The sequence below is a fragment of the Dipodomys merriami genome, unplaced genomic scaffold, assembly GCF_024711535.1.
Source record: "Dipodomys merriami isolate MVZ:Mamm:240054 unplaced genomic scaffold, mDipMer1.0.p SCAF_8, whole genome shotgun sequence".
NCBI lineage: Eukaryota > Metazoa > Chordata > Mammalia > Rodentia > Heteromyidae > Dipodomys > Dipodomys merriami.
The window spans coordinates 59,381,096-59,404,620 of NW_027206401.1; the positions used below are offsets into that span (position 1 = coordinate 59,381,096).

At 38.2% G+C, this 23,525-nt stretch overlaps 1 protein-coding gene across 2 annotated transcripts in view; it reads left to right on the forward strand.

The window, feature by feature from the left end:
* The window catches only part of Lca5 (lebercilin LCA5), a 38,212-nt gene that overhangs the window by 4,238 nt on the left and 10,449 nt on the right, over window positions 1–23,525 (forward strand). For both annotated transcript variants that reach the window (XM_070010817.1, XM_070010816.1), the window contains exons 2-3: window positions 4,395–4,749; window positions 6,657–7,183. In XM_070010817.1, the coding sequence (XP_069866918.1) occupies window positions 4,554–4,749; window positions 6,657–7,183 (723 nt within the window). In that variant the 5' untranslated portion in view covers window positions 4,395–4,553. The remainder of the gene's footprint in view (window positions 1–4,394; window positions 4,750–6,656; window positions 7,184–23,525) is intronic.

Below are 23,525 nucleotides of genomic sequence, written 5' to 3' on the forward strand. Positions count from 1 at the left end.
CAAAATATTCAAGAAGCATTTCTTCTGGAAATAAACATAAAGACAACATAGAAAAAAGTAATATATCCATGGCGTGTATTTGTATCTGGAGATAAACTTTCCCCATTTCAGCGTCTAGATAAATTACTGATTCACTGCATTCAAAGCAACGTGTTCTGGACAGAAAGCCCTGCCAGCACGCAGGGTTTTCATTCACTCCTCCTTTGTCCATGGTTAGCCAACAATTCTAAAAGAAATCAATTTAGCAGTATATAAGTAGGAAGCTTAAGAAACACAGAATGTTCTTTGTTGCTTTGTATGTCCCTCTCCCATGGTACAACCCCTGCTTTCACTGTATTTGATGTTGGTATAATTTGTGGAGGGGAAGGGAAAAACAAATCATTTAAATAGGGATACAGGTGGACCCATTGCAACAATGAGACGTACAAGTGGAGAAAGAACTTTACAACTTTGGTGGGAGGGGAGGAGGGCTGGATGGGGGGCAGGGGGAGGATGGGATGGGAAGGGGAAACAAAGGAGGAGGGAGGCTACTATGCTTGATAAGAAATGTACTTTATCTTGCTCATGTAATTGTAACCCATCTCTACAGTATTTTCACAATAAAAAAAAGAAAAGTAAAAAAAAAAGATACACAGAATGAAGGGAATTCTTGGATCAGAAGAGACCTTAAGCAAAATGTATATTTTATTATTTTTGGAAACACAAACATATAATAAACTGAACAAAATAATTACCTTGAAAAATCAGAAAAGAAAGGGTTCTTGGAAAAGAAAATGTTGGCCTATCTTCAAAACCATCATCATCATCTTCATTATTAAATATTATTTTTAGTCATGGCGCTTGAATTCAGGGCCTGGGTTCTGTTCCTAGCTTTCTCGAACAAGGCTAGCACTTTACCACTTTGAGCCACAGTACCACTTCCAAGCCTATTATTTTTGAATAGTGATTTACAAATTACAATTTTCTGAAGATAAAACAGAAAGGCAAGAACAGCTAGCCAATGTTTCAAAAGGAGAAAATGAAGGGAAGCTATCAGAAAAGTAATATAAGAAAAGCACTATATTTAAAGTACACGTTTCCAGATTAAAAGGTAAATGGAGTGAGAAAAGCCTGACACAATGAAGAGAGACCCACATGGATTCATATAGTTGGGAAATTTTAGTGTGACAGGAAAGAAACAAAAACAAGAAACCTTTGAGAGAATGATGAAAAGAGTGACACTGTTCAAAAGGAAATGCATCCATTACCTAACTTATGTAACTGTAACCCCTCTGTATAGCACCTTTACAATAAAATTTTAAGAACCAGATGGACATAACTAGAATGCTTACTCCCTAAAAGCAGGGATGTTTTCTTATTCAGAACTCTTTTTTTTAAATCTGTTATACAGTGAGAGCTCAAAAATATTTAATAAAAGAATGACTATGAGGATTTAAAAGACAGTGGAGCAGTGTCTTCAAAGTTCCGATTGAAAATAACTTAGCAAAACACAAAACCTAAGAAACTGTCAAGTGGAACACCAGAATGCAAGGACTTAAGAACATTTGCTTCCTGAATCATGTGTCCTTTCTGGAAAAAGTTATTTAAGGATGCGATCATGAAAATTAAGAACTGTGACCTAGATGAAAAGAAATGATGCAGGACTAGTAAATCTAGTCCTAGTAAATCAGGACTAGTAAATCTAGAATAACACAATAGGCCTAGAAAGTAATTGGAAATTTTCCAATAGGAAAATTAGGAACAATGTCTTTAAGGAGGAGAGTGGAATAGGTTTCAAAACATTGATTGAACAAAAGAAGCTGGTATTATTGATAACATAAGAGGTAAAAAACAAGGCTTATACCTTTAATCCTAGCTACTCAGGAAGCTGAGATCTGAGGATCTCATCCATAAGATTCTTAATCTCTAATTAACCACCAAAAAGCCGGAATTGGAGTTGGGGCTCAAGTGATAGAGTGAGCACAATAGCTCAGGTACAGCACCTAGTTCAAGCCCCAGTTGGGGGGGGGGTGAGGGAGGCAAAAAAAGATGATTAGAATTTTTTAAAAAAGAAAACCTGTGTGACCAAAAATAAAGTTGCTTGCTGAAGTCATCTAAAATGAAAAGCTAAATACCAATATTTCATTGTCCAAAATCCAAACAGTAGTCCTCTTTTGTCTGCTGGGGAAAGTTCCAGGGCTTCTGTAGACTCCAGAAACTGTAGACAGCATGGAGTCCCACACCTGCTCTGTTTTTGTGCACATACCTACCTATGGCAAGTCAGACAGTAAAAGATGATACCGGTAAAATTAAAGTAGAACAATTACAGTATACTGTAAGAAAACACATAATAAAACAAATGTGCCCTTCTTAAAATTTCTTGTAGATATTTACCTCTGTATATGATTTTTTCCTTTCTTCATTAAGTCAAGAACTTTCATTTTTACATATCTAAACTCCTTCCTCCTTCCTTCTTTCTTCCTCATCTTTCTCTTCTACTTCTTCCTCCTCTTTCTCCTCCTCCTCCTCTTTTTTTTTTTTTTGCAAGTACTGAGGCTTGAATTCAGGGCTTTGTACTCTTGCTTGCCCTTTTTGCTCATTGCTGGTGCTCTGCCACTGAAGTCACACCTCTTCTTCCAAGTTTTTAGTGGTTAATTTTCTGCCTTAGCTAGCTTAATTTCAAACTTCAGATCTCAGCCTCCAGAGTAGCAAGGATTGTAAGTATGAACCACTAGTGCCCAGCCTTCAGTACTTTTCTTAATCTGTGATGGTTAGATATTTAAGTTGCTTCTGTTTGTTAAAAATTGCATTTTACTACCTCAGACGTTTGCATATAACTTTGCCCCAATTTTTAGAGATACTTCTTGGAGTCCAGGAATGGAGTTAGGAGTCAAATATTTATACAAGCATGAAGTCTTAATCCATTTTGCCAGCCCTTGCTCTAGAAACTCTATGAATCTTTTCCTGAGGGTAGTTCTGGCAGCATTAAGTGTTAGTGTTGAAAATTCTTTGATAATATGATGGCCATAGTGGTATCTGAGATGAATAGAATATATGGTACAATTGGTATAGGATATGTGTCTTACTGGTGTTGCCTTTTTGTTTTCAGAAAGTTGTTCTAAATCTTGTTCTATTTTATGCTGGAGGTTTGAACCTGGGATACTAAGCATGCTGAGAAATCTCTGTATAAGATTACACTGTTGAGACACGATTTCATATAAATAGAAGCTTGTTTGATCTGAAAACGTAAAGCCTCATTAAAACAAGAATCAAGATAAAAATTCCTAACACTTATTTCACCAAAAAAGTTTTTTTAAATTTTATTTTCTTGTAAAGATGCTGTACAGAAGGGTTAAAGTTAGATGAGTAAGGTAATGAGTACATTTCTTGTTCAGCATTGTTACCCCCTCTGTTTTTCTCCTACTTTCCCTTCCCTCTCCCACCTCTTCCACTTCCATTTCCAACATATTGTCTTGTGAGTATTATTGTTGCAGTGGGTCATCCTGTGTCCTTGTTTCAGCATTTTGTTTTTCCTCTTCTACTCCCCAAATTAGATAAATGTATATACAAGATGCAGGGTACCAAAATCAAATACAATGACAACAGGGGATATACCATAGGAGGAAAAGCATACAAAAGAAACAAAAAATTTACATAGTACAGAGCTTCCCTAAGACCCAGCAATCCTACTTCTGGGCATTTACCCCAATGATCACAAACAAGGCCATACTAAAGATACCAGCACTATTATGTTTATCACAGCATTATTCACCAAAGCTAAGATATGGAACCAACTCAGATGCCCCTCAGTAGATGAATGGATCAAGAAAATGTGTTTCACACACACACACACACACACACACACACACACACACACACACACACACACACACACACACACTGAAATTCTATGTTTCCATCAGAAAGAATGACATTTGTTAGGAAATATACCATATAAACATGTATAACCAAATGATTACCAAATTTTACTAATATCAATTCTGGCAGAATACCAAATTTATTTTAAAAATAATTAAATTCTGGTAGTAAAAAAGGAAGTGGAGGGAAGAAGCTATTAAGTACTAGTAACATTGCTTTAACCACATTTGTTTTTTCCTTAATTTAGTCCACAACAGCACTGGTGAGTGAAACCAAGAGAAGGTAAAAGTGTGCAAGAACAAATCTCAGTTCAGTCTGCTGCCTTTAAGGCTGTGACTGTAGGTATGACCCAATGGTAGAGTGCCAGCCGGGAGCAAGCAAGCCCTGTGAGAGGGTGAGGCCATGGGTTTAAGTCCTGGTACCAGCAAATAAATCAGTGAATAATAATCTGTATATTATGTTGCTTTTCATATTTTTCACTGTAATTAATTACAGAGTTCTATAATTTCTTGATGAATTTCCTTTTCCTTCCTCAGTTGGTTAGTGATGTGAATTGTGGAATTGCAGATATATTGTGGGGAAAACAAATTGCACAGAAGTAGATATTATTGTCAAGATATGCATACCATGAATCTGTTCTTCAGTATTGTCGTGAATCTGTAAAGTTACGTGAAACGAGACCATTTTTCCAAACAATGGAGCAAAGAGAAAAAAGTTCAGATACTGAGCAAGAAATAAAAAGTGACAAACACCATCACTCTGGCTATTCATCTGATTTTGGCACTACACCACAGTCTTCTGGCCAGTACTCTCCAGCCAGTCCTTCACGTACAGATTCTAGGGAAACAATTGCTAAAAAACAAGTATCAGATAACCAAGTACATCAACAAGGTAAGTATTCTGTAAGAGTCGTTTGGGTGTCCAAGACACTTAGGAGGACTTAAGTAAGACTTGTAGAAATGAAACTTTTCCATTAGTGTTTTTTTTTAGTAAAATACAAGCAAGCTGATTTTTAATAGTTTGTATTTTGATAAATTTGTATAAACATTCATTTATATAAACATGACATGGATCTCATATTAGGAATTTTTATCTCAAGTCTTGTTATAATGAGGCTTTTAAGTTTTGAAATGAAACAAGTTCTTATTTATATGAATTCTTGTCTGAGAAGTATAATCTTGTACATAACAAATTTATTAGCATGCCTAGGAATAAGACTGAGAACTGAAATTTGTAGTCAGTATTTCAGAACAGCTCTGTAAAATCTTCTTTTTAATGAAACACAAGGTAGTTAAATTATAGAAATGGGTTTTTACTATTTCTTGGTTACATAATGAATCAGGTATCCATGACTGGTACTACCTGGAGGGAAAGTTAGATTTTCTAGTTTTCCTTCATTTTCTTTTTATTCTGAATGCATTTCCTCATGGAAACCCAAACAAACCAAACCTCAAGTCACCTTGGTGATTACAGTTCATTGTTCTTACCTTGAGCACATTCAGATCTCTGTCTTAAAGAATATATGGTTACATGTTGAAGCTTCAGATCCTTCCAGATTTGTAAGAAATCTTACAAGTTTATATGTACTCTTTAGAGATTTTATATACTTATTATTTACAATGTGTTTTTTTATTTCAAACTATGTCATGTTTTAATTTGAACATCACACAAAAATTCCCCAAGGAGATATTTAGAAGCATACTTGTACTCCTGGAAGAAAAACAGTCAAAGAAGGAGGTTCAAGTTTTGGTAGCAGCACCAAGACAGGGATCAAGAAACCCTTAGCGAAGACAGTATAATTCTTTTGCAAATGGAAGTAGGGAACCACTAGGACTAGATCAGTGTGCTTATTGCATCGAAATGGACATTGGAAAGAGGAATGTCGAAGAAGGAGAACGATGGAAAATGACAGGTTAAGTAAGCGCATTAGCCACCTGGAAACTGTGTTCATATCTCCTGAGAAACATGGACAGTGTTACCCCTTGCCCTACTCTCTCCCAGTTTTTCCTTTCGGTCCCCACCCAAAGGTTGTGTAGTTCATTTTCCACATAGTGTGCAGTGCATAAGTACTCTACAGAGTACTCTACGCTGCAGAGGTTTCTTTTTTCTGTGCATACTTCATTTACTCTCATGCCTTCCTATTGAGGTGATGATGTCTTCATTCTGTGGGTCAAGAAAATGACTTGGAATGGTTTAATTGAATTGTACTGATAATTACGAAGTGGAAATTCAGATTCTCAAATCTTCTTCCTAGTTGATACACTGTTTTCCTTTTACCCCAAATAAAGAAAACCAATTCTAGTTGATTTAGAGGAAACATATTTTCACATTGAACCAACAATGATCCCAACTGACTGGACACAGAAGACTTAGATACCACATTTAGTTTAGTGTTTATCGTACACTGTACTAATACTGATGGTGCTCATATTTGAATTTGACTTGCCATCTTGTCTACAAAGTCAAAAGTAACTCGAGCCTGATACTGTCGTATTCTAAGACAGGGTAGAATAATTCTATATAAACTATTGGAATATCATTCTTGAGGAGCCAGAATGTTCTCAAGTTTTCTTAGAAGATACCAGGCTATTCTTGATAGAAAGACATTAAATAACAGCCATTATTTAAATGTTGTTAAGTCCTTTCAGATCAAAAATAACTAAAAAATGATATGAGCCCAAGTGTGTTCGATGAATGACTAACAGTACATTTGATGTAGTTTTTATTTTGTATCATTATTGTTTTCTTATTACATTTAGTGTATCTTTCATTTTGTACTATTAGTGTTTCTCTTTTAGTCCCTAGGAAACCAAGCCCTAAGGCTATACCAAACAAAAAGGGCAGCCGAATGGGATATCGCTCCCAGAGTCTCAATAGAGAGCCACTGCGGAAAGATCCTGATCTTGTTACAAAGCGCGTTCTCTCTGCAAGTCTGCTAAAAATCAGTGCGTTGCAGAATGAAGTATGTGAACTCCAGGTCAAGATAGCTGAGCTGCTAAAAGAAAATAAGGCTTTGAAAAGGCTTCAGTACAGACAGGAGAAGGCCCTGAATAAGTTTGAAGATGAAAATGAAATTGCTCAACTTATACTTCGTCATAACAATGAGATTACAGTGCTCAAAGAACACTTAAGAAAATCTCAAGAGAAAGAGCGGGCCACAGAGAAGAGAGCAAAAGACACAGAAGGTGAATTGTCTAGGACAAAGTTTTCCTTACAAAAACTGAAAAAGATCTCAGAAGCCAGACACCTGCCTGAACGAGATGATTTGGCGAAAAAGCTAGTGTCAGCTGAGTTAAAACTAGATGACACTGAGAGAAGAATTAAGGTAAAGACCATGGCTTCTAATTTTGTTCTCGTGGGCATAGTATGTTGCAGTTTGGCATTTGGTATTATTTTTCTGAGAAAGTAGGAAAAATTTAAGGTTGCACATATGAGAGTAAGATGCCAAGGAATGTATACACTGATAAGCCACATATTGACTGATGATGGTTTAATTCCAGATTTTAGGCATTTGGGAATTACTTTACCTGGTTTTTTTCTTCCTCCAAAATTGAAAATGAAGCTGTCACAACCCATAACATTGATTTTTGAGGGCCTGTGTAAGAAACTCCTTGTGAATAATGCTGTGTGTGTGCATGTGATATGCACAAGAACTGGGGCTTGTATTCCGGACCTTTTCCTGTCATTTCTCTTGTTCACTCATGGCTGGTGCTTTACCACTTGAGCCACACCTCCACTTTCATCTTTTTTTGGTTAATTGGAGATAAGAGTCTAGCAGGTTTTAAACCTTGATTCTCAGCCTCCTGAATGGCTAGGATTATAGATGTTAGCACCTGTGCTTTGGTTTTGGAGAGTGTTCCTCCTCCCAAAATAAAAGCTGATAAGAGAGTGGTTAAGACTAGTAACTTGTCTGAGAACAGTACAATTGAAAAATTACTTGTTTCTATAGAGAAAGAAAGGAAAGGAGCCCTATTTCAATACTTACATTAGGTGATACTTGGTATCAAACATAAGTTTGAATTTGGTTCTAGTGCTTCAGAACTGATGAGTAGTTTGGAAAGCAAAAGTAGCCAAAAATTGTGGGATTAATGCCTGCTCTAAGACCAAAGGAAGTTCAGAAGTGTAAATAAATCAGTGCTTACTCTGTAGAGTAACTTACCCATGCCCAGTGGCAGTGACTCTATTAAACACACTATATAACAATGATCAGAAAACTACCTAGTTTTTTTTTTCTCTAAATTTTGCTATCATTTTCCTCTATTTCAGTGCAAAGATAACCATGTTATAGAGGGTATACCACTGATCAACTTTTAAGTGCAAAGCCAATACTAGGAATGTTTGTGATCTGATTTCTGCAGTCTGTTCTGGCTGGGTGGTGTGTGTGTGTGTGTGTGTGTGTGTGTGTGTGTGTGTGTGTGTGTGTGTGTGTGTGTGTGTGTGTGTGTGTGTGTGTGTGTGTGTGTGTGTTACTAGGAATGTTTGTGATCTGATTTCTGCTGTTCTGGCTGGGTGGTGTGTGTGTGTGATACTAGGAATGTTTGTGATCTGATTTCTGCAGTCTGTTCTGGCCGGGTGGTGTGTGTGTGTATGTGTGTTTGTGATACTAGGAATGTTTGTGATTTGATTTCTGCAGTCTGTTCTGGCCTGGTGTGTGTGTGTGTGTGTGTGTGTGTGTGTGTGTGTGTGTGTGTGTGTGTGTTACTAGGAATGTTTGTGATCTGATTTCTGCTGTTCTGGCTGGGTGGTGTGTGTGTGTGTGTGTGTGTGTGTGTGTGATACTAGGAATGTTTGTGATCTGATTTCTGCAGTCTGTTCTGGCCGGGTGGTGTGTGTGTGTATGTGTGTTTGTGATACTAGGAATGTTTGTGATTTGATTTCTGCAGTCTGTTCTGGCCTGGTGTGTGTGTGTGTGTGTGTGTGTGTGTGTGTGTGTGTGTGTGTGTGTGTGTGTGTGTGTGTGTGTGTGTGTGTGTGTGTGTGTGTGTGTGTGTGTGTGTGTGTGTGTGTGTATGCGTATATGCGTGCGCACATGTGTGCCCTGTCATGACCACACTTTCTTGATTCTAGGCTCCACAGACAGACCTTAACACTAGGTAAATTTGAGCTACTTACTCTGTGTCCTCTACTTTGTTGTATAAATTTTAGAATAAGCTTATCCATTTATACAAACAACTTGAGATTACATTAAATCTAGAACATAGAGAATTGACATTTTTATGATGTTAAATTTCCAATTCTTCACAGTGTGGTTTTCTAGTTCCTTCCCTCTCTCCCTCCCTCCCTCCCTTCCTTCCTTCCTTCCTTCCTTCCTTCCCTCCCTTTCTTTGTACCTTCCCACTCAACTTCTGGCATTTTGTTGGTTAATTGGAGATAAGAGTCTCTTTGACTGTCCTGCCTGGGCTGGCTTCCAATCACTATTGTTAGACGTCAACCTCCTAAGTAGATGGGATTAAAGGTATGAGCCAACAGTGCTTGGTATGTAGTTCCCCATTTGTTTATATCTTTGATTTCAAAATGATTTCACTTCTTTCTAGGTTAAAGGATTACTTTTTTTAAAGGATTACTTTTAAACTTTTGTTTTCAATTTTTTTTACTTCTATTCTAAGAATTCGTTTTGTGAAAATTGTGAGTGCTTTATTACCCACAAAAGAATGACTTGGCTTTAGACATTTAGACTCTCAGGTTTTAAGAATACTGGGTTTATATGAAGGCATGAATGTGGAGGGTGGTGAATGTGATCAGAACTTACTATATGCATATGTGAAGACAGAAAATTGAAGGCCATTAAAGCTATTTTATATTGAGGATGAATTACCATCTAGCTTCTTAAAATTATTACAGAAGGAGAGGGGATAAGAAAGTAACAGAGACCAACAAATGTCATCAAGATCCTTTATATGCCCATTTAGAACTTTCACAGTGAAACCTCTGTACAATTAATGTGTGCCAATTTTAACAAATGAAGAGGAATAGTGGATATCATCAGCTCCATGCCTCAAAATTTTATTTATAGATCTAAGCTTTTTCCTTGCTGCTGTAATTGAAATTGTATTGGAATCAACATAAATGTGCAGTTATGAACCCACTTTTCTTACATCAGTGATGTCTTGCCCTGCCACACCCTGCTAGTGCCCTCCAATGGAGAGCTGTGTACCCCAATTTAGGCTAAGTATTCTGGGCTCTTTAGCTTCCCTCTCATTCTTCCTAAGCAAAAGATGTTTGTAACCACTACATGAAATTGTATACTTCACAAGCTCTGTAATCAATCCAAAAATTTACTATTGAGTTTGTTATTTTGCTGAGAAATTTAGCTTTTGTTTTGTGACTTGCGCCGTTTTTCAAATTTTATTTCATCCAACTTTAAATTATTTTTTTCTTCTAATTCAGGAGGTCAGAGCCAATAGCACTATTTGGTTGAGGGAGAAAGGCAGTTGATGGTAGTGTTTCACTTCAAATGAAAGTCTCGATTATCTCCTTGACTTTCAAGAACATTCTATTAGTTCTTTCTTTAGTTTCCTACTGTGTTTTCTCAGGATGCTGTGTGTATGTTGGGCTTTGGGGGTCTTTTCACTTGTTTCTCTTGGAGAACATTTTGTTATATTTTAAGAGTTGCTCCTTATGCTAGAACTTGGGACAAGCAGTTTTGTTTATGAAATATTGCAGCAAGCCTCCTTTTTTTATTGTGAAAATACTGTACAGAGGGGTTACAATTACATGGGCAAGATAGTGAGTACATTTCTTATCAAGCATTGTAGCCTCCTCCTTTGTTTACCCTTCCCATCCCTTCCCATCCTCCCTCCCCCCAAATCCTCCCCCCCCAAGTTGTAAAGTTCGTTTTCGACATGACAACTTGTACTTCTCATTGTTGCAGCAGGTCCACCTGTATCCTTATTTAAACCACTTGTTTTTCCCCTTCCCCTCCACAAATTATATGGACATCAATTACAGTGAATGCAGGGGTTATACTGTGGGGGAGGGACATACAAAGCAACAAAGAAATAATCTTATAATTGCGTTAGAAACAAATGCATGAAAGGAAAAAAGAACATTTAAAATACATATCTTAGGGTTCATTTTCCTAACATCACCTTATCTGACCTTTTCTGCTTGACTCATACATATACTAGATATTGCAAATAAGGGAAATCATGGGAACTATGTTTCTTTGGACTTGGCTTACTTCTCTTAATATAATTTTTTTCAAGCCTTTCCATTTCCTAACAAATGGGGCAATGTCATTCTTTCTGATGGAGGCATAGAATTCCATTGTGTATATGTACCACATTTTCTTGATCCATTCATCTACTGAGGGGCATCTGGGTTGGTTCCATATCTTAGCTATGGTGAATAATGCTGCAGTAAACATAGTTGTGCTGGTAGCTTTAGTGTGATCTTGTTTGTAAACACTTGGGTAAATACCCAAAAGTGGGACTGCTGGGTCATAGGGGAGCTCTATGTGTGGAGTCTTTTGAGGAACCTCCACACTGCTTTCCAAAGTGGTTGAACAAGTTTATACTCCCACCAACAATGCAGTAAGGTTCCCTTCTGTCCACATCCCCTCCAGCATCTGTTGTTATTAAAGTTCTTGATTATAGCCATTCTAACTGGGGTGAGGTGGTATCTCAATGTTGTTTTGATTTGCATTTCTTTTATGGCTAGGGAGGTTGAGCATTTCTTCATGTGTCTATTGGCCATCCTTCTTTCTTCTTCAGAGAAGTTTCTCTTTAAGTCATTAGCCCACTTATTTATTGGGCAGTTGTTTCTTTGAGGATTTGTTGTCCTATAAGTTGCATTTCTTTCCTAGGAGGTGTGAGGGAGGTGTTCTTCAAAGCTATCTTTCATTAGTTGTGTGGTGAAAAACTTTCCTGTCAACACTCACGTATAAGAAGTAGGATGCCAACCCATTTTGTTACTTTATGCAAATGACAGGATGCAAAGGATTTTACTAATTTAGGGTAATGATGCTTTAGAAATGGATGTAGTGTAAAAGACATAAACACCCCTAGCTATGAACGAGACAAGCACCCTGACAGCAATGCCCTTCTTCAGGATCGGCCCATCCTAACTCTGCCTGTGTGACAGGGCTCACCCAGATCGTGTACTGAGGATAGAGCGCTGCCTGACAAGGTCAGACTTGCTGAGCTCTGTAGGAAGGGCAGGCAGCTGTCAGATTACATGTTTCCTTTTAAGAGTTGATATTATACCTTCATTTTGGCTTTTACCCCCAACAACTTTATTACTTTTCCTAATAAAATGGTGCTTTATTTTACTTTTTATTTCTTTTTTTAATTAATTTTTGTTTTGTTTTGTTTTTTGTCGGTCGTGGGGCTTGAACTCTGGGCCTGGGCGCTGTCCCTCAGCTCTTCAGCTCAAGGCTAGCGCTCTATCACTTGACCCACAGCGCCACATCCTTTACTTTTTATTTCTAAAAATTTATTAGGTGATATATATATATATATAAAACATAAAAGTATATAAGTTAAAAGGTATGATTATACATTTGAGTATATTATTGTTAGCTATGGTTATCCAATTGCACACTTCAACAAATTTGAGTTCTGTCAAAGGAGTCCCATTTTAATATATTTATTTTAATATTAGTACTTAATGTATTATTAGCTTAGTGTTTAATACTTAAAACTTCATTGTGTGCACAACTTAACTTCAAAAGCATAAGAACATTTTTTTTCAGTACTAGAGTTTAACTTGGGGCCTTGCACTTGTTAAGCAAGCCTTGTAATAGTTGAGCCATGCACTCAGCCATTTTGCTGTCTATCAGATAGAGCTGTATGGTTTTTGCTCAGACAGCCTGGGTGTGATCCTCTACTCACATTACCTATTGAGCTAGGACTATCCATTTGAATGGGCTTGTTTACTTTTTGCCTTGGCTGGCATCAAACTATAATCCTTTTGATCTCCAAGTAGCTGGGATTACAGATATGAGCTGTTTTTTTTTTTAAGTTTTATAATGCATTGGGTTTCAAACTTTGATCTCAAGATTCATTTATATCCTTAAAAAAAGATTTTGCTTGTGGATTTATCTGTTAATATTTATCACACTAGAAATTAAAATTGAGAACATCTGAAAATATTTTTCAACAAATATTTGTTTTACAAACAACTCATTAAAAGTTAAAAATCCTTCATGAAAAATATCTGCATTTTCCAAACCAAAAATAGATCCAGACAGGAATGGCTCATTAATACACTTGTAACTTTCCTTGATGCCTGGGTTAATGGAGGACAGTGAGAGCCTGGGATCTGCTTCTGTGTCATGTGCTGCAGCCTGTTGTGGTTGATAAACAGGCTAGAAATTGAACCTCACAGATGCATATAGTAAAAAAATAGCGGAGTTTTAAAAAATAGTCTTTTCAGAGAACTGAACGTTCATTGCTATTATGCTAGAACTTGAGTTATATATCCAACAGTTAAGTTACAAAATGGAATCTGAAATTGTATCAATGAATTTTTTGTATTCAGTAACAAGGCAGTGCTTTCATCTCCTTTGAATGAATGTTCTACTAAGCATGATTTTGTAACATCATGCATTCTTCATTTGGAAAATATCAAACTATGCAAATTTCCCAAATGTTGGTAAGTGTCCCTGTAGCATATCACCTGTGATGCGGACTATATCCTTAGGACAGCACAATAGTGAAGACAGCAGATAGTATCCTTCTAAAATAGTTCTCACCCAGACATACCCCAGAGTATTCTGGAGATATTTAATCGTTCCTCCCACTGTTCTTTCGGAACTCCTGATTTGCTATAAATTAGAGCTTCATTAGCTTTTGCTGCAATATGCAGCTTCTTTTAGTGGCACCCCCTGCACCATTTCTGCCTGGGCCTGGTGCTCATCTTAAACAGAGCTCCAGGAAAAGGCTTAAGTTCTGTGTGAACCTTGGAACTGACTGGAGCCGTCTTCCTGCTGTAGGGGGAGTGGCAGGTTCATCAGAGCTATGACCAGCTGTGGGTCCTAAAGCAATCATAATTATAAGAATTCATAATCACCAGGAGCTGGTGGCTCACGCCTGTAATCCTAGCTACTCAGGAGGCTGAGATCTGAGGATCTCCGTTCAAAGTCACCCGGGGCAGGAAAGTCTGTGAGACTCTTATCTCCAATAAACCACTTGAAAACTGAAAGTGGCACTGTGGCTCAAGCGGTAGAGTGCTTGCCCTGAGCTGAAGAGCACAGGGACAGCGCCCAAGCCCAGAGTTCAAGCCCCACGACTGACCAAAAAAAAAAAAAAAAGAATTCATAATCATTGAAAGGAATTACCTTGCAAACTCAATGCGAAAGATCAAAAATAGAATTGTATAGTTACATAATTAGTAAAAGAACTCGAGTAAACTAGAGAGTATACATTTAATACATAAAAGTATCCAACTATTTTTTAAACATTAAATTGGCACAGTAAAATCACCTTATAGAAACTCATGAATTAAGACTCACCAGTTTTTAGAAATATATAAGGACTTTAGGAAATGGTTCCAGTATCAGAACTCAGTATCAGGTCAGTGAAAGGCATTTTGAGTGGAATTTTCTTTTTTTAAATTATTTTCCAAGAAATCAATTTTAACAAGGCCCTTCTATATACATGTGCTACTGATCATTATGCATGAAAATCTGTTTTTATTACAGCTCAAAGATTTGTCATTTCTAATTATTACCCAATGCCAAATACTGTACTACATCTTATAGACTTTAAGCTTGTAAAATAGAAAACTGGAAAAAAATCCATTATTGCTTCTTTAGGTCCAAAGAAAAAATGGAAGCAATCATTGATACATATAAAAACAGGCTTTTGGTTGTTTTTGTTTGTTTGTTTGTTTTTTGTTTTTTTGCAAATTACTGTCATTGAGGCAGAAGGCAAAATCCACCAGCCAAGAAAAGGCAAAGCTGTAAAGAGCCAACAGCTCCTGCCTGTAATCCCAGCTACTCAGGAGGCTGAGATCTGAGGATCACCGTTCAAGGCCAGCCTGAGGGAAGAAAACTACTCAAAAAAACCAGAGGTGGAGCTGTGGTTCAAGAGGTAAAATACCAGCACTGAGTGTAAAAAGTTAATGGACAGTGCCCAGGGCCTGAGTTGAAGCCTCAGAACTGGCACGTGTGTGTGCACACTCACGCACATGCAGGTGCACACACACAAAGGAAAAATTAAATTACTGAATCACGTAATATACCGAATATTCAAAATTCCAGTCAGTGGATGGTAGCATTCAATAACTTAATCCACAAGCCATATGTATTTAATTATCTCAGCACATAATTGACCCCCTAATAGTTGACCCCTTCGCCATAATCCATCCCTATTCTAGCATTTTCCGAAGGGTCCCAATTACAGGTCAAGCAGAAGGAACAGGGACATCTGAATGTCTTATCTTCATTCTGGGCAGCTGGAAGTCCTGGCCCAGTTCCGTTATTAAGGCATCTCATGCGGGGGAAGGAGTCCTGCAGAACGGATCTCAGGCCTTCCAGCCTGGCCCTGCGCTGAGGCAGTCTCCTCCGGGGCCTGGCCGCGGGGAGAGCCTCTCTCTCCTGGTGCTGGGGGCGTGGGCTGGGGCTTTGGGCCGGCCCCGAGTTCAGGGTCAGCCTTTGAAGCCCTCTTACGAAGGACTGCGAGGACTCGGGGAGAGCCGGAGAGGGCTCTGTCGTACTCGGGGAGCGCTCTTCCTCGGCTGGGGGGCTCAGAGTTTCCTCGTGGGGTGCATCTGAGGGCTCCATGAGCAGCTTGACGACTCCAAACACAGCCGGGGAAAAAGCCAAAGCTAAGAGCCCAGCAAGGCAAAGGACAACAGCTGGAATTTTCTTTTCTGATAGATACCTATAAACAACCAGATTCTCCATGAGCTTCTTCCAAGTTTGTGCTTAGTGCTTATTAGCAAAATCACATTTCTCCTCAGTGTAAACATTTCCAAAAGTAAGACTGGAGTGAGCACTGTCCTCCCTCCTCCCTTTGCACGTGGGCATGGCAGTCAGTTTCCTTTCATCTTTCTCTGCCATGCTTCCTTCTAGAGGAGGGTATTGGTCTACCTTTTTTTTTTTTTTTTTTTTTTTTGCCCTTTTATCCTTCAGAAACTCAATCCAGAAGCTGTGCTTTTGCTTGTTCTGTGCTATATCTAACTAGAGAGCTAATTAGGACAGAATAATGAGGTTAGACTAGCAGGCTGGCTTTGCTCCTGTCCTGCCCTTACTTTTAACCTGCCTGTCTTTTAACCTCCAAGTTTCATGTGCTTCTTCTGCATTAGGAAATGGTGTAGTTTATGAGATGTTTTTTTTCATTCTGAAATCTGAGAGGTCTAAAGTCACACCTTTAAGCCTTTAACATACCCAGAATATTTTTAGAGTGGCAAACCTTCATTTTCCTTCCTACCAACAAAATTATTCTAATGTTAGAGTGATGAAAATTTTCTAGTGTTGAAAAGTAAATTGTAAAATAAAATCATTTATTTATATCCTCCTAATTGTTATTGCCTAATAATTGAATTGACTGTTTTTTAATTCTATCTATATCTATCATGTAAAATCATGAGATTAGTGATGTAAGAATAAAGTTTAAAATATTTTTAGAAATTAAATTTGGAATGACCTTGGAAACTACTCACTCAGAACAATTGTTAAAGCAATTTTGTGTTAATATATTTTAGGTAATTTTTCTATTGAAAAAGTAATAAAAGGCACTAAAGAGGAGCTTAGAAATTCAAATAACAGGGGGCTGGTGATGAAATGTCAGTGTCCCTCCTGTGAGAAATTACCATTACTTGTGTAAGTTAACATCTGTTCACTAAGTTAGTGTACTGTGCACATCGCTAGAAATACTGCTTTTTTCACCAAAAAGTGTTTCAGCACTTTGTGCATAGCATTCTAAAACACTAAAACAGACCAAATCAGTTTTGTGCTTTTAAAAACTTGCATATTAGCTGGGTGCCAGTGGCTCACACCTGTAATCCTGGCTACTCAGGAGGCTAAGCTCTGAGGATCGTGGTTTTGAAGCCAGTCTGGGCAAACTCCGATAAACTACTCAGAAAAAGCTGGAAGTGGCACTGTATTTCAAGTGTTAAGAGTGCTAGCCTTGAGCACATAGAAGTTCAGTGACAGTACCCAGGCCTGGAGTTCAAACTCCAGGACCAGCAAAAAAAAAAAAGTCTACATTTTATGTAAGTACATCATAATATAATGAACCTTACCCTTTTTAATGTAGGTATTGATTTAGATTTAGGGATGTATAAAAGATGCATATCCTTAAACATTATACATGTATAAATATGTATATGTGTCTATGTGTCTGTATATATAGGTACACACTAGACAGTATATCTGACATAGAAATAATGTTTCTTTCCTTTTATTATTTGTTTGTGTGTATGTATTGGGTCTGGGTGCTGTCCTTGACTTCTGTGCTCAGAGCTAACACTATGCCATGTAAGCCACAGCTCCACTTTCAGTTTTTTTGGTAGTTAATCAAGACTTTCACAGCTTTCCTGCCAGGCCTAGCTTTAAACTGTGATCCTCAGATTTCAGCTTCATGAGTAGCTAGGATTACAGGTATGAGCCACCAGTGTCTGGCAGCATTAGTGTTTCTTAGAAGAATGAATGGATGGTTGGATTGGTGAAATCAGGGGGCATTTGTGACAGGTTCAAAGATAGGAAGGACAACTTAACTTGAAGGACGGATGACAAGAGCAAGATTTAATTGATCTCCCAGACTCAAAATCTGGCCCCAGACAAGCAAAAAGAGATTTAATCAAATTAAGTCCTCAGTTTTTTTAAAAAATACATTTAATGGGTAGCAATTATTTTCAAGTCTTGGCTTGAAAAAGTATAATGTTATGAAAAGTATAACATTTTATATACTAAAATCATATTGCTGCATCAAAAAGTCAGAGGGAAAAAGAGTTTATGGAGTAGGGTCATGTCCTGGTCCTCAGACATAATAATAACTAATTTTACTGGTTAGATCTCATCTATGGACAGGTTAAAATTTCAGGCAATGAAGTGTCATTTAGCCAACAGGACAACTGGGATGTCATATAGATGGGCATGTAAGAAACAACTAAATAGACATGGAGCTTTAACTCCATTATTTGATGGAGAAATACATTTGCTTTCATTGTTCTGAGGCAATACAAACCTAGTGACTATTACTGGGAAACTGATTTCTAGTCCTTTATAAGGAAGAATTTCCTAGTAACTGAAATTGTCAGTGCAGTAAGTGCCTTTTAAATAATTAAGCCTCCTGCCCCTAGAAGTATTTGCATAGAGGCTGAACCAGCACCTTCTAGGAATACCATAGGAAGCATTCTTGTAAGGTATAAAAGATGGTGTCCAGGCCTCATGTTTCTGTCAGCTCCAAGTTTTCAGAATTGAGTTACAACACTGAGCTAGGATTACTATGACTGAAGTATATAGACATACTTTAACAAATGTAAAATGTTACTTTGTTAATAAAGAATAAATGATAGTAAGATCAGTTCTCCTTTGACTTCCTTTCTAAGCATTTGTCATGTTTTTACTTCTGACTCCTGGATTTAATACTTATTTGGATGTTTGCTGTTGTCGCTTTGTTTATCCTACTTACTTATTTCATGTAGTATTTAAAATACTCTTACATTTCATTCTTAGTTACTTGCAGTAATTTATGCTTGATTTTTACCTCAGACTTTTGTACTTGTCATTAAGTTTTTGAAAACATTTCGTTAACCGTTGTATATTGTGATATTTTTGTATATGCCTACACTATGAATTGATTATATCCATCCACCCTTCTCCCACTCCCCCTCCTTTAGATGCTTTTCAGTCTCTAGTAATTACTCTTTTACTCTCTACTTTCAGGTTGCTAGAGTTGTTGTTGTTGTTATTCTTTCCACATATTAGAAAGAACATGTGATCCTTGCCTTTCTGAATCTGGCTTATTTTTCTTGCCATAATGGACTCCAGTTCTATTTCCTGAAAATGGTAGGACTTCGTTCTTCTTTAGGGTTATGTAACACTGCATTGTGTATGTGTACCTTAATGCCTTCATCGGCTCATTTGTCCATGGGTAGCTAGGCTGAGTCCCTGTCTCAGCTGTTGTCCCCATTGCCACAGTAAACATGGGCATACCTGTCACTCTTGTAATCTAACTTTATATACAGCCAGGAGTCAGATATGTGGATCATCTGTTCTAATTTTAGTTTTTCAAGGATCTTCTGTATGTTTCTCATAGTGGCTGAGTGCATTTATATTTCATCTCACAGTATCCCATGGGGGTTCATTTTTTTTCTTCATATTCTTACCAATGTTTGTTACTGGATTTTTTTTGTTTATTCATTTTTGTTTTTGGTGCTGATATTGGGGATTGAACTCAGGGCCAGAATGTTCTCCCTTACCTTTTTTTTTTTTTTCCTCAAGACAGCACTTTACCACATGAGCCATAGCCCTATGTCTGGCATTTAGCTTGTTAATTAGAGGTAAGTATCTAGCAGGATTTTCTGCCCCAGCTGGCTTTGGACTACAGTCCTCTTGTGTACCTCGCCTTTTGTGTACCTAGGATTACAGGCGCAAGCCACTGGGGCCCAGGTATTGCTTTTTGATTCTTTGATAATAACTATTTTAAGTGGAGTAAGATGATATTTGGGTTTTTTTGGTTGTTCTTGTTTTTCAGTCCTGGGGCTTGAACTCAGGGCCTGGGCACTGTCCTTGAGCTTCTTTTGCTCAAGGTAAGCACTACCACTTGAGCCACAGTGCCACTTCCAGCTTTTTCTGTTTATGTGGTACTGAGGAATCAAACCCAGGGCTTCATGCATGCTAGGCAAGCACTCTACCACTAAGTCACATTTCCAGCCCTGATACTTGGTTTTGATTTTCATTTTCTTGGTGCATAATGATAATATTTTTTACATTTGTTAGCCATTTCTATTTCTTCTTCTGAGAAGTTGTCTTCTTACTCAGATCACATATCCATTTTTACTTGAATATTTGGTGTTCACAGTTTTCTGAATTTTAAAAAGTATATTTTGGATTTTAATCATCTGCCAAGATGAGTGGCTTACTGTCTTTGGTGGTCTCTTTACTCTCTTTATTCTTTTTCCTTGCTGTGCAGAAACTTTTGTTTGATGAAATCCCATCTGTCAATACTTTTAAAAGAAGAAGGATTGATTTTCCTCAGAACTTCCGTCCATCAGAGCAGGGAGGGCATAGCAGCTCACCTCTGGAGGTCAGAAAGCAGCGAGAGATTGCTTACCTGAGCTGGGTTTCTTCTTCTTTCCCCTTTATTAATCCACTTAGCTCCTAGCCAATAGGGTGTTGTTACCCACCTTGAGGGGAGGTCTCCCCCTTAGTTCATCCTCTCTGGAATGCCCTCCCGGACACACCATGGTGTGTGCTTTATGACTCTCTGGGCACTTCTCAGTCCAACCAAGTTGGCAGTCAAGAGTCCATCCCTTGCCACCTTAACACCCAAACTTATCTAAACCAGGAAATTTCACCACTGGCCCCCAGTAGGTGTATGTCCATCTCACAAGGCAAAATGCATTCAGTCTCTCCAAGAGCCTCCATAAGTTTAGTAACTTACTATTGTGGCATTAATGGCTCCCAGCACAATTCCCAACACAATCCTCTTTGCCATCTGACACTGCATGGACACACTTCATTGTGTTTCTGCTGGCATTCTGAGCTCCTAGGCAGCCACCCAGCTAGCTCCATGGACAGGTAGGCTTTCTTTTTCAGCATGCTTCTCCAAACTTTTCTCAACACCAGTTTCCAGAGGTTTAAAAGACAACAAGGTTTACTCGAAGCAATTGCTTACTTCTTTAATCCCAATATTCTATGTCAGCTTTTTGTCCCTGTGTCAAAATAACCAAATGGAGCACCTTAAAAGGAGGAAGGATTTATCTGGGCCACAGTTTCATCCATCATGGTAGGAAGGGCAGAACAGAGCAAGCATGGCAGCTCGCTGTGACGGCCAGGAAACGAAAAGAGAATGCTTGCACTCCATTTGTCAGTGTTTACTTTTGTTTCCTATGCTTTGGCCTCCAACCAAGAAAATCATTCCCTTTGCCTATCTGGAAGTGTTTCCCTACTAATTTTCTGAAATTTTTGACTTTCATCTCTAATAATAAGGTTTTGGGTCATTTAGAGTTGATTTCTTTTGGACAGAATGAAAGATACAGGTCAAGTTTCAGTCTTCCACATTTGCATATCCAGTGTTCCTGGCACCATATGTAGATGAGGCTGCCTTTTTCCTCATGTACATTTTAGCACCTTTGAGACAAATCAGCTGGCTGTAGGTGTAGATGCCTGGGCTTTTCTACATTCTCTCTTCTGTCTCACTGGTTTATGGGTTTGTATTCATGTCTACTATCATATTTTTGTTACTATGATTCTAATATGGTTTGAAATCAGAACTAGTGATCGCTCTGGTTTTGCTCTTTTTGGTTAGTGTCATTTTGGCTATTTGGACTCCTTTATGCTTTCATATGAATTTAATGTTGCCTTCTGCTTCTGTGTAGAATGTCATTGAAATTTCTATGGAGATTACATTCACTCTTTAAAGATCACTTTGAGCATTATGGGCATAGAACAGTAAACCAGTCATTCCAGTCCACATGAATAGGAGACATACCTTTAGTGTCTTCAGTTTCTTTCATCAACGTTTTACAATTTTCATTATATCAGCCTTTCACTTCCCTAGTTAAGTGTGTTCCTTGGTAGTGTGTCCATCTGTGTTTCTTGTGAATGCTTTTATGATTTCTTTCTTGGCAAATTCATTAGTGTTTATAGAAAACTATACATGAGTTTTGTATGTTGTTTGTTTTCTTCTGTTTTTTTTTTCCCTTTTGTTCCTTATAATCTCGCTGGTGTTGCTGTGGATTAGAAACAGCTTTCCATATTTATTTTTTTATTATTTAGTCACTGGATTGACCCAGAACCAGGAGTGTGCTGGAGCTGCTTCTGTTCTGATTGCTTTCAGTTATGATAGTTCTTTTGGAGTCATCATGATTTGTGGCTATAGACTCATGTCAGCTGTAAATGGATAATCTGATGTCCTCCTTTGCTGTTCCTTGTATTTCCTTTTCTTGCCTCAGTGTGCTAAATTGCTTATTGCTAACATATCTAGTATTCTATTTAATAAGATCACTGAGGGTGGACACACTTGCCTTATTCTTTATCTTAGAGGAAGTGCTTTCATTTTTTTCCACATCCAATTTGCTCTTGGCTGTTGGTTTACACACCACCTATTCAGGAGGCTGAGATCTGAGGATCACAGTTTGAAACCAGCTCAGGCAGGAGACTCTTATCTCCAGTTAACCACCAAAAAGCTAGAAGTGGAGCTATGGTTCTATTGGTAGAGCGCTAGCCTTGAGAAAAACAGCTCAGGGACAGTGCTTAGGCCCTGACTTGAAGCCCCAAGACCAGCACAAACATAAAATTAATTTATTTGAATTCTTTATCAGGTACTTCAGTGTCTTTGGAACCTGATCTTTAGGAAGCACTATAGTAATGGTTTCCTCATATTTCTTGTGCTCCTATGTGGAGATTTGATCATCTGGAATCTATATTTCTTATGTGATGGCCTTTATTGTAAGTGGATTTCTCCTGAAGATGTGTCTTGGAATATTGGTTTGTTTTCCATGTTGAGTATGTGTCACTGTGTAATCCCCTTGTGGGTTCTTTGCCTGTGATAAATGAGATCTGGACACAGCATACTGTGCTGTTGTTGAAGTGACCCAGTGTTGTTGTGGACATGGTGTTTCAAAGTGGTGTGAGGTAGACTGCAGAGCATGTGGAGTGCACCTTGAGTAACTACAGTGGGAGTAACGTACAGTGGGAGTGGTGGCTTCTGCGGGGTCATGAGGCCTTCTTCCAGCACTGTTGAGACCAGCCTTTCACCAGTAATGGCTCCATCACTGGCTACCGCAGGAGAGGTCAGGAGAGGCCTGGGCACTTGTCCTGTGAGCAGACGGTGGCGTGGGCCAGGTGCTGCCCAGCAGGAGTGGGGTAGGAATCAGCACCCGCAGTGTAGTGCTCCCTCCTAGTCTTCTCAGCAGCATGTGCTTGGACATCATTGGGCTGGAGGAGGGAGGCCGTGGAGAGAAGCAAGTGTGAGAACGAGGCCGGTTCTGGGTGACGTTTCTCTCTGGACCTTCTTAGGCATTTATGATGCTGACTGAAGAAAATATGGGAAAGTCTCAAATTACCCACGGACTTGTTGGCAGTCATGAGCATATAGTACTGAAATTGCAACTGTCTTTTATTTTTATTTTTTCTTTGTGATTTGATAATATTTCATAAGTAAGAGGCAAGTAAGTTCACAAGTTAAGAACGGTACTTTGACAACTGATTTTAGAAGAACGTATTTAAAATTCTTCATATTTTAAAGTATTTTAAACCTCTTGGTCCATGGAAATTTCTGCTGTTTTCTTGCAATTCTTTTCAATGTATTCTGTGCCTTGAATACTTATATAGTTTTAACTGTCATGTTGTTAAATTATACCCATATCATGATTTCCAAAAGCCTGTGCTTCTCTTCTTTTTGCTGTCTTTGATACCCAATTTAAATGGCTACAGATGTGCTTCAGACAAATGCCTAAGAATTTATTTCCATTATGAAAAACTGGTGTCTTATTAGATGGTTGGTAAACGTATTTACTGGCTAGCTTTACGTTCATGACCATAAAGCCCATCC